The following is a 12,197-nucleotide window of genomic DNA, read 5'->3' on the forward strand; positions in this document are numbered from 1 at the left end:
ACTCTGATGCTGACATTATGCATGCACTAACTCCCATCATTTTTAATTTTAAAATAGCTTTAAAAAATAAGACTTTTTGACAAACACCACTGTGATACAGAATAACCAGTAGTATAGTAGAATAAAATAGTGCATGATAAAGCTCAGTTCATAAAGCTCCTAGTCTGTAATTTTTTTTCATTGTTTGTCATACTAACTCACCAGGTGTGTTGGGTGGGAAAACAGGAAGTGATGATGGCCCATTGACCCCAGGAAGTAGCACCGGCGGAAGGCCAGATAACCCTGGGTAGCCTGAGGGTAGGCTGAGACCATGAAGTGCATTATTGTTGTCCACTGCAGTCTGTTGCTGCTGGCCAGGCAGACTGAGTCCCTCACCAGCTTTCTTCATGCGGTCCAACTCCTGCTGGGCCATCAGCTGACGGACAGTGGTTGGTGCTAGGTAGTCCTTTTCTCTATCCACCTGGTTTCCCAGGGTTTCTTGCACTTTGGTGATGTGCTGTTTGGAGAAAATGTGGTCTCGGACGGACATCCGGGCAGTGTACTTTACACCACACAAAGTACACTCAGGCCTGGGTCCCTCTGGTGAGCCTTGACTTATCATGAATGGCTTTCCAATGTTTATCTTGAACTTCTTTTCTTTAGCACGGGCATTCTGGAACCACACCTGGACAACACGCTTGGGGAGTCCAATCTCATTGCCTAGCATCTCACATTCTTGCATTGTAGGAGTGCGGTAGTCACTAAAACAGGCTTTGAGGACTTTAAGTTGCAGGTTACTCATCTGAGTCCTGAATCGTTTGTGGCCTGGCCTATCCCCACCATTGTTCCCTTTCCCAGACTTACTGAAGGGGTTACCTGTCCCAAAGGGACTAGGGGAACTGGGATCAGCGAGGCTTGATGATTCACTCCTGTCATTGTTTTCATCCATTTCATCATCTCTGGAGCTAAAATAAGAGTCACAGTCTTTTCCAGAGAAGCTGAGGGCAGGGCTCACCATGCTGAACTGGAACCTTTCATTGCTACCATCAGAATTTGGCACCAGGCCACTCTTGTTGTCATTTAGCTTGTCACCTCCATTGGATGTGAGGCTCTCAACCTCATTGTTATTACCCTCATCTCCAGTTGTAGCATCACTAATTGCTGTATTAATTGATGATGTCTCATCAAAGTCCATCTTAGTCAGATCATAAGATGAAGCTTCTGCTGAATTAACATTAGGCCCTTCAGTTTCATCACAGTTTTCAGCTTTTAAGGATGAAGGGCTTAAGAAGTTTTTTATTTGTGCCTCAGATGGTTTGAGTGGTGTTGAGGATGCAGCAGGCAGCTCATACTCATTTGGCTCAGTCTTGGTAGGCAGCTGTGGGTAGTCAAAGAAGTTATACTTATTTGGGCTTTCTCCTCTTTCATTGTCTGGATTCATCATTGGGCTTGGTGGCAAACTAAAGCCTGCCTGTTTAGCCTCATGCCAGTGTCTGGATCGTATGTGGCTATCTAGAGCAGATTTAGCCTTGAACAGTGCTCTGCAAAAGGGACATTTCTTGTGGGACTGGGAGGGTCCTATAGCCCTAAACTGGCCCTTTCTCTCTCTTGCACGAGTGTTTTGGAACCAAACTTGCACAACACGCTTTTTCAAGCCAACCTCTCGTGCAATGTGGTCCAGCATCTTCCTTGTTGGGTTAGAGTCAAGTAGATATTTGTCATAGAGAATCTCCAGCTGTTCTGGTGTAATGGTGGTTCTCAAACGTTTATCTCTGTGTTGTTCCTCACTACTGTTTCCACCATCTTTATCGTTAGCACTTTCATCCTTGTCATCCAGTTTCCTCTTCATTGCTCCGGAGCCTGCTGCAGAGGCCAAACCAGAGCTACCCTGAGAAGGGATTTGGGAAAGGCCTCCAGATAACAGCTGGCTAGCCATTAGGGGGTTGTTGGGGTCAAATATCATATAGGGCATATCAATTGGTCTTTCAAGAAACTGGGAATGAAGGAATTGGTTTTGGGCAGCCAAGAAATGCATGTGCTGGTGCTCCTGCCATAACTCCACAGTGGGGAATGCAATCTTACACTGGTCACACTGGTACTGAAGCATCTGGTGGGGGAGGCTGTTTGAGAGTGAGGACAGGGCCAGGGAGAGTGGACTTGAGGGCACTGCAGCTGCCTGTGGCTGGGAATGGGGTCTTGACATTTGTGGCTGGGGAGCTTTCTGAGGAGGTGGCTGAGGTGTGCAAGCCTTAGATGGTCTGGGTTCTGGTAGTGACTTGATCACTGGAGAGGGAGCGGTCTCAGTTTGTTTAAATTCATTTTCAAGGCCAATGTCTGGCTTGGGGGAATTTTTCCCCATGCTGGCACGAGGAGAAGCCATCACAGGGGAACTTGAGCCAGAACTGGTGGCAGTTCCTGTTTGGGACTGTCTTGGTAGCTCTAAAGGTACTTGGGTGGTCCTAGCTGGACCTTGCTCTGCAGAATCTAAGTATTCCTCAGAGTGGTTATCCTCATTACCTTCCTCATCTTCATCCTTATAACACTGCTTTTTCTGGTGTGTGATAAGGTCAAAGATGCGTGGGAACACAATGTTGCACTTTTTACACTGGTACTGCATGTTGCTGGTTCTGATGTATCGCTCATTGGTCAGCTCTTTTTTCTCATTGTCTTTCGAATCTGCCTGGTTCTCATAGCTCTTGCGAGCTTTCTGGCGGGCATTCTGGAACCATACCACAATGACTCTGGTTGGTAGGTTGAGCACGGTGGAGAGCTGCTCAATCTCATCATCCTTTGGATAGGCATTAGTGTCAAAGAAATCTTGAAGTACCCTCAACTGGTAATCAGTGAATCTGGTTCTGGAGGATCTCTTGTTCATGGCTGAGTCAGTTCTGTATTCCAGAGCACTGAGCTGGGGCTCCATTCGAATATCTTCTAATGTAGTAATGGGAGGAATATTGAAATTGTAAGGAGAGTCTTTACTCCGCTGCCTCTCTTTGAAGAGGGTGTTACGGAACCAGTGCTTTATAACTTTTTGGGGCAAGCCAGACTTCTCTGACATCTCCTGGATTTGCTCTTCATTGGGGGAATTGTTGATGTCAAAGTTGGCACGGAGGATCTTGAGCTGGTCATCAGTGATACGAGTGCGAGGTCGCTTAAATTGAGACTGGCGGAGAAAGTTTGGATCAAGACCCAGTTGTTGCTGACAGAGCTGTGTGAGGTCTGTGGATAGAGAGTCCATAGTGGGCAGCTGGAGGGCCAGCTGAGGAGGTAGGCCTGGGTGCTGGACGGACTGCATCATTAGAGGTGGGAAAAGGGGTAGATCCAAGGGAACAGGGAGTTGCACTTGGGGAGGTGCAGGAGGGGCAGTAGGTGGTGGAGGAGGAGGTGGTGGCTGGGGTGGTGCTGCCTGGTGAGCGGGTTGGTGTGTGGTCTGATGGGGAACAGGAACTGGTGAAGAAGGTACTGGGGTTTGGGGCTTGGCCATTGATGTAGAAGGAGGCTGAGGAGCTGTCACTGGAGCTGGAGCTGGGGGCGGAGGAGGAGGAGGAGGTGGCGGTGGCGGTGGTGGTGGAGTCTCAGGTGAAGAAGGGTTTATTGGATAGAGTTTGTCATAGGCCTCTCTATACTGTTGGGCAAACTTTTCAAGCTCCACATATGGGAAAAACTGACTGTGCACATGTTCCTGGTGGCTTTTGAGAATAAGCATATTGGAGAAGAGCTTTCCACACATCCCACATTCAAGCTTATCAGTGTTCATTTCCACTTGTTCAACTCCATCTTTGTTTTTCTTTTGGTTTTTTTGTCTGTTTTCATTGTACTGGATGACTAATTCAAATCCAAAGTTCTCTAGCAGAGCTTTGGCTGCATTACCTCTTGCTCCTGACACAATACGTGGAGGGGGAATCAATGGCTCTGGGAACTTTGACTTTTTAGGATCCTTGTTATCTTTTCCTCCATCACTTAATGCATCACATCCATTTTCCATCTTTGATCTGTTTTCTTGTTTTTCTAAGTGGTCCTCTGCCTCTCTTGACATCTGAATTTCTGAAACTGACACAGTGCTGGACTCCATTTTGGGCTTGTGGTTCTGCAGGTGCTGGTTTTTTTGCTGCTGAATTTGTGACTGAGTCTGAGAGGCTTGCTGCTGCTGCTGTTGTTGCTGCTGAGCCTGTTGCTGTGCCTGAGCCTGCTGAAGCTGGTGCTGCTGTTGCATCTGCTGCTTAAGGTCCTCTAGGAACGACCCAGTAAGGCCAGGCATTCCAAAAGCTGCTGCTGAGTGCAGAGCAAGTTCTGGGCTAAGGCTGAACTCAGCTCCTGGGATGTAGAAGGGGAAGAGGAACTGTGGCTGCTGAAATTGCAGCAGCGCTTCTGGGGTCATTGGAAAATGGGGGAAAAAAGCTGGGTTAAGGAACTGAGGTTGGAAGAAGGCAGCTTGTTGCTGGAGTTCATGTTGAAGCTGCAGTTGCAGTTGGGCTGACGACTGCGCTGACTGGTGGCTGCTTGCTTGTGCTGAAACATGGTCAGTAGTTGTTGGTTTTGTATTGTTGCCACTGCTAGCATCTTTGGGTTCCACAGTGTTTTCTTTGTTTGCAGACGGTGTTCCACTTCTAGCAATATCAGAGTTGCTGCTGTTCCCTTGTGTGCTTGGTGCTGGACTTTTTGCCGGTACTGGACCACTAGTTCCAGAGATACTGCTGCTGCTACTCATTTCAGTTTTGGCTGTTCTTGCTTTGGTCTGGTGGAGCACTGACCTCATGTGAATTTCAAGTGTTGAGCTTTGGCTGTAGGCAACATTACAAATATTGCATTTGAATGGTTTGTTGTCAGTGTTGTTGCTTGTCTCTTGTGGAACTGGGCTTGATGCTTCTTGAAGGACCTTTTTCAACTTATGCAGGTGGGAAACTGAATTATAGTGGACTAGTAAGATGTTCTTCTGGGTGAAGGACTCCTTACAAACTGTGCACTTGTAAGGCCGAGAAGGGTCCAAAAATTTCTCCATTGTAAAGTTGGGCCCTTTTCTAAATGGTAGGGTCCGTTTTGGTTCTGCTCCCATGTCATCAAGAAGAGAGCTACTGTCACTTCCTGTAGGACTGGGCTTCTCTTCCTGGTCAATTTCATCATCTTTGTCTAAGTCATGCTCAAAGGCCTGAGCTTCCTCCAAGGCCCGGGCCTCACTCTCAGTGATATCTCCATTTATTGGGAGATTTCCTATGAGTTGCTGCACTTCAGCTTCACTAAGTTCAGGATGTCCATTTTCCAAATGCTTCCTGAGAGCCAGGAATGTCCTGAAGCTGCGCTGGCAAAGGCTGCACATAGTGGCTGCTCTGATGGCATGATACTGGGAATGTATCTGAAGCTTCTGCATTGTCTTGAAGGCCAAGCTGCAGTGGTTGCAACGATACTTGTACACATGACGATCAGATACTGAGAGTTGCTGTTGTTGCTGCTGGAGCCTTTGGAGCTCACTGAGATGGTCCTGTAGGGTATCCGGGGACTTGCTATCATGTCCTAACCCACTGGCTCTCTTCCAGTCTGGGGCCTCTGAGGCCTCCTTTGGGGGCTTGAGTTCCTCACCCTGAGGGTCCAATTCATTCTTTTCTTGACTGGTCAGTTCATCTTTTGAGATGTTTCCTAAAAGTAGAAATACAATTTGCATAAGAATGTATTCCATTGTTTTTTTCTGATACATGACAAACAATGAATAATAAATAAATCTAAGATTTATACAGGTGCAGTATATAATCATATATACCAATCAAACCTATTATGACTTGCACAATATAATGACAGTAAGAAACTTATTTAAGTACCATATTCTGCTTACCTTGAGATTTTCCGGACCCATCAGTAAGAGAGGTAGAGGAATCCATTAGAGATAGACCTTTGTCTTGTCCAGTTTGGGGATGCATTATATTATTTGGTGTTGCTGAATCAGGTCCAACAACCTATCAAGACCAAAACAATTTGTTCATTATTATATCAATTTAAAATAATGATATGAAATAGTGGAGTCTATCTCCAATATTTATAAATGTTGGGAAAGTGTTTAAAATTTATTTAAAGAGATAATTTGATCCTCTCAGTGAACAACATCAAGTTTATGGCAGTGTATTAAGGGAGTACAATCAATGCATTGGAAATGCTTTATGTAAATTTTGCTGTAAGTTCTTGCCCTAAACTACACAGGGGACCAGAGAGAGGAGTGGACAGTCCTGACAAAATGATTCCCATTTTTCATTGCCTGTTCACCTCTTCAGTTCTTTAAAAAAGGAAAAACACTTTGTCCAGGTGTATAAACACACTTCTCAAAAATTTTAAGTGACAGAAACCTGTTCATATGTATCAGGTAAAGTACAACATTCTGCAATTGTGATAAACCATCCTTGTTTGTTGTTTTGAATACTCTTTTTCCTTTTAAAACAATTTGCAGAAAATATATTTTTGTACGCACATATGCACACACACACACATGGAAACACATTCACATGTGCACATGCACACACATACACATGGAAACACATTCACATTCACAAATCTTATTTATAATCATTACTTCTACATACAGTCAGAATCAGCTTTTCCACGCAGTCAGGAGCCACACTGTGAAGGTGTGTGAGATGCAGCTGCAAGTGAATTTTGTTGCTCAGGACATCCTGGCACAGTGGGCAGCGGATCACTGGCTGCATGGAATGCTGGGACATCACATGGAGCTGCATACGGTTGGCATCTTTACTGCTGTAGTTGCAATATGGACACTGCTGAACCTAAAAAACACAGAGAAAAAAAAAAGTAAGATGGTATAATAACGTCTAATAATGTCTAGCTGGGAGTGGAGGAATAATGAAATGATATTCAAGAGGAAGGGCATCCTTTGCAGTGTAAAATTAATTTAAGAACAAGAATTATTTTTCTACAAGGTGTACTCCTTAGTGGGTATCATTCTTGTGCTACACATCCATTAGCATTGCCTGCTGTCCACTGTCTGCCTCACTAAACCAGCTAGACATCACCTTTTTAAAAGCAAAAAAGGGTTTGATGAAGACATGTAAGAACCATCTCTCCCACACTGTTAGGGGTGAAAATAACAGCATAGCTGCAAAATCAAATTGAATCTTTACAGGGCTTTTCTATTCCTCACTGCCCACTCACCTCATCCCACCACATTCACCTCTCCCCACCTTCCCCCATGCCCACCTTAAGACAGAAAATGTAGATCAACAATGTTTCATATAATTCACTTAAGTCTCTCAACTCATGCAATTTTATTAGCAGAAAACACGATTGGCCAGAATTTCTAATCAGGAGATTACAGATGACAAAGGTGTGTACTCTCCCAAGCTACGCCATGCCCTCATTACAGGGAGTACTCTGAACATAGCTGCCTCCCCACCACCTGTCTTAATAAAATCCATTTCTGAAATGACTAAGTCCTCCCTCCTTACAGGGCCCAGAAACAGACAAGCTAATACTTCATAATCTAATTTAAAAACACATATAATTTAAAGAGATGCAAAAGGGGGAAAGAAGCAAGGGAGGGAGGCCTAAGGCTAGTGCAGGTATTCCACTTAGAACACAAAGACTGGCCTACTGTGCTTGATGCTAAAAAGCTCTGTCAGGGAGGGAATGGTGGACCACATTTAACCCTTTGATAGAAAGCTGGCGCCAGCAATTGCTTAATGCTTAGCTTAGCATTTCTGCTTCTTACGGTTCATAAGTATCTCCCCATTAGCTCATCACACAGTGACAGTGAAGGTTACATTTCATTAGTGCTTATGAAGGAGAACTTCTCTCATTAGCTATTAGCCTTCTGTACATGTAACAACAAATTCCATCATGTACTTGGAATATGAATTGCTAGATGTCCATTCTAAATATATGCACACTAAGCTCCAAAACCTATAGATGCATTTTTTTTGACAAGGTCAAAACAGTTAGATGTACATGATCACCCTAAATGTGCCTCTAACACTTTCAGGATCAACTAGAACACACCTTCCTTGACTTGCTAGGTACTAGCCCAGTAACACTTGCAAGATAGTGGCTATGGTAACACATTTGGCAGTTTCCTTTTGATACACTACAAACCTTTACCTGCTCATTGGCAGAGGTTTTCCCTTCAGCAGACTTTGGCCTTTTGGGTGGGCTTTCAATTTGTCGATCTGGCAGGAGGGAATGTTTAACCATAGCATTCAGTCCGGTAACCTCTTTGGATATGGCATTCACTCCTGTCAGGCGGTGGAAGGAGAGAGAGAGAGAGAGAGAGAGAGAGAGAGAGAGAGAGAGAGAGAAAAAAGAGGAGACAGAATATAAAGGATTAAAAATTAATGTTTTTGATCAGGTAATCAGTTATTATTTCTGTAGCTTGTATGTCTGCATTTGTGTGATGTAAGCTTAGATATATTTTAGAACAAAATGCTGCACATTAATAATTTAAGAATACAAGAAAGCTGCAAAATTATAAAATGATTGATGGCCAAACAATAGATTCATTTTTTTTTTAAATGAGGTGTTTTGGAATGAGTACAGAACCAGAATTATACATTACCCATAAGAGTTGAGAGAGAGTAAGGCCCCATGTCATTTTGATATATAGTGTCCCATAGATCACACATACATACTGTATGAGCAATTGGAATCTTAATCTAGAATATATCAAGTGTATAAAAGTGTCACAATTGAGTGAATAAATTGAAATATCTGACATTTTGTGGCTGTGTTAGATCACAAAATGGTCAAATGACCATTGCTACATGTATAATAGAGTGAATTACGAGTGTACCAAATTAATATTCAGTGGGACATATGCAATGAATTAAAAAATGATTTGACAACAAGACAACATAAGCATGGATACAAGCGAGGACTGTATTATTCACATTCATACACACTGATGTGTTTCTGCCCTGAGGACATCTGAAATGGAGAAAACTCAGGCAGGCTCATTATCACAGCACGACATACATTAAATGTTATGGTAATATTATACACTTCATTAGTTCATATACATTTCCCCAGCCGCCTCAACAACTCTTCTGTCTGTACAAGATGCTAAATTTTCAGGGCTTGGTCACGGCTGGTGGTACAGTAGCGGCACTACTTGTGTGTGTCTATTTGTATGTGTGCGTGTAAGCGTGTGTGACGTTAACAGCAGGGCTCAATGTGGAGAGATCAGCCTCTGGTTGTATAAATGCTGCAGCCGCTGATAAATCTTTCATTAGCCTCATCCTAAAATACAGGCTGTGCAGGCCCTGCTATATACTGCCACTGCAATTTACCCACACAATACAAAGACACAGCAACAGCAACTCTTCCTCCCTCCTTCCCTCCTGCTCCCTTGCACTCTTCCTCCCTCTCTCCCTAAGCCATCACCCAAGCACCCCCCCCCCCCCCCCCCCCCTCCTCCCCCACCCCCTTGTCTGGTCACTCAAGGCAATATGTGAGCCTCACTCTTGCGAATCAACGCTTCACGCTAGATGCACAAATGGAAAAAAGGGAAATCAAAGCACTGATACATGGAGAGGGGGTTGAAAAAAACATTTTGTATTTCATATTATTCCGTGGCTCATGTTTGTATTGGGCGCATATCAATTCCTCCGGCTCGTTCATGCATTTTAATTCTGTTGCATTAAGTAGGCGTTCCACTTATTTTATTTGTAATCCCCTATATCTGGAGCCTGAAATATTGGCCTGTCAAGGAAAGTGACAAGAGAGAGGGAGGGAGGGAAGAAAGGAAGAAAGAGAGCGAGAGGGGAGAAAAAAAAACACATGGGTACAATGTGAATTTCCAAGAACATCCGAGAATTGCTCTGCAGCTCAGAATAGCGAGGTAATCTCGTCTTCCACAGCCTGTGATGGCCCCTGCAGGGCTTGTGTGTGTGTGTCTTTGTGCATGTATGTGTGTGTATCTTGTGCTTCATGACAGGCCTCTGACACTCCATTGGTCAGATTGGTCCAGGCTGGTAGCACCCGTCATATCACCTGACCTTTCTAAAGCCTGTGCCCCGCCTCCCGTATTTATGATGACCATTTCTAATTTCAACTTTCAATTTTTGCCTCCCATCTTCCAGTCAATTTGCAACTAAATTACATCCCTGCAAAAAGAGATGAGGCGATTGTCGGACAAGAGACTGCAAACACATTTACAATGCAGAGGGGGAAAGAGCCCACCCATCACCATTGATTACTATCATATTGAATGTAAATGTATGTTTGTGTAGCGTGTGTGTGTGTGTGTGTGTGTGTGTGTGTGTGTGTGTGTGTGTGTGTGTGTGTGTGTGTGTGTGTGAAAGTGTGTGCATGTGCAACATGAAGATCTGTCCTTCTGGTGTAGATCTGTCTTTGACCTAGTGCTTTTATCAACACTTATGACACTCACACGAAGAAAAACGCTTGGTTAACCTTGAATGTTGAGAGAGCAGTTCTCTCTATGGCCACTTAGGAGCTTTAAATGGCAAGTCCTGTGCCTGAATAATAAAGTTGTTTTGAGGCATGGAATTGCATTCAAAACTGCAGAATGTCCTCCAAGGATATAATCATGTGTAACACAAATAAACAATGTCTAGCATAATCCAAACACAATCTAAAAATTTATGAGAGAAAATCAAAATATCCCTCTGCCTGTAGTTTCTGACCACATTTGTATTCTTGGCCTCAATAGTGCATGGGTAGCTAAAATAATTAGAGAAAAATAATGGGAGAGAGCAGGATTGAGAACAAGACAGGAACAGTAGACTATCCTCTCATTTTCCTTTGTCTCTAAGCCTGCACCCAACACTTAATGACTGTGTCCTTTTTCCTCCTCCTCCCTGTTCTTTCCCCTCCCGTCCCACCTCCCCTCCTCCGCCACATCCCTTCATCCTTATGTGGGCTCCACCAGCTGCAGCCCAGTGAAGCGGAGGGGCAGAATAAACCTGACACCACCAACCCCACTCCACCAATGACAAATGTCTGCATGCAGCAGGACCTTGCTTGATTAGATAAATCAAAAGGTGATTTATGACACTCAACCCCTTTTGCATTGCAGGGGGGAGAAAGCGGCACACTCACCACCCATCTTTATTTGCAACTGTCAATGGTGTTTAGGGAGCCGCATATACACGCACTTATATACATGCAAGTGGGCGCTCAAATGGAGAGAAGTACAGTGCAATGGAGGGAGAGGATGTAGAGAAACAGAGGGAAGAACAAGAAAAATATGATAGAGCGGGACAGAAAAGCCTGTAGCTCTAAACACCATAGGATGTTTCTGTCCCAAATTGTTCCTCAAAAGGCAGGAGGACTGACAATACCATTGTAGCTAAAGATTTTCCTGTGGATCTGTTTTAGAATCTGCCCTTTTGTGTTGTAAAGGGTAAGACATTTTGTGCAAACTGATCCAAACAAATAAGATTTTCGCACAAACAAGCATATCATTGAATCCTTATATCTCTTCAACTATGACTTTATAAGAAAGACTTACTACATCATCAGGATCCAGTCTTGGACTGGGCTTTGAAAACAATCAAACAGTACCTAGCCTATTGCAATCTTTATTTTTTTTTTCTTTTACAAGCTGCAAAACAATTAGATTCCATTCCTGACATTTCATTTCATGAGAATAAAAAAGTCCACAAACATAGAGCAGAGAGCGTTTGGTGAGGGGGGTGCTGGCTGTCAATTAAGAACGAGCAGGCTGGGTGGCGGCAGCTTGGATTTAGTATTCAATTTAGCTGTCCTGAGCCCTGGCAGACTGGCTAAGGTTACGGAGCAGTAAATCTACGAGCGAGAGCTGGCCAAAATGGGCCAGGGTGGGCCAGCCAGCATGATTTACTGGCCTAGTGCTCTGAGGTTACGCATTAGGATGACCCCTGGTCACCTGATAACATTACAGCAACACACTCTGCACCCCAAACTCCCACTGAAGCACTCAGCAGGTCCAGATCTAGCTGGAGGGGAGGTAGAGAGAGAGAGAGAGAAAGAGGGAGAGAGAGGGAGAGAGACAGTGGGAAGGAGTGAGATGGAGAGAAGTAGAGACAGAGTCAGCTGGAGAGGGAGCAAGAGGAAGAGAAAGGCTGTTAAACAACAGCAATCTTGTAGTTTATGATTTTTAATGACTAGCCTTCCTTTCTCTTCCATCTCCAGCTTGTATTCTAATGAGAGATAAATATGAGCATGGCCTTGTCACATTTGACAAATCGTCTGAGACATTCAACAAGCTGTCATTACACAGAAAACACACA

General features: G+C 44.1%; 1 protein-coding gene across 1 annotated transcript in view; it reads right to left on the reverse strand.

The window, feature by feature from the left end:
* Positions 1-12,197, reverse strand: part of zfhx4 (zinc finger homeobox 4) — a 71,027-nt gene that overhangs the window by 4,675 nt on the left and 54,155 nt on the right. Inside the window, 4 exon segments of the mRNA XM_041065337.1 lie at positions 202-5,610; positions 5,804-5,924; positions 6,543-6,743; positions 8,071-8,204. Coding sequence (XP_040921271.1) covers positions 202-5,610; positions 5,804-5,924; positions 6,543-6,743; positions 8,071-8,204 — 5,865 coding nt within the window.

This window comes from Toxotes jaculatrix, chromosome 20, assembly GCF_017976425.1.
Source record: "Toxotes jaculatrix isolate fToxJac2 chromosome 20, fToxJac2.pri, whole genome shotgun sequence".
NCBI lineage: Eukaryota > Metazoa > Chordata > Actinopteri > Toxotidae > Toxotes > Toxotes jaculatrix.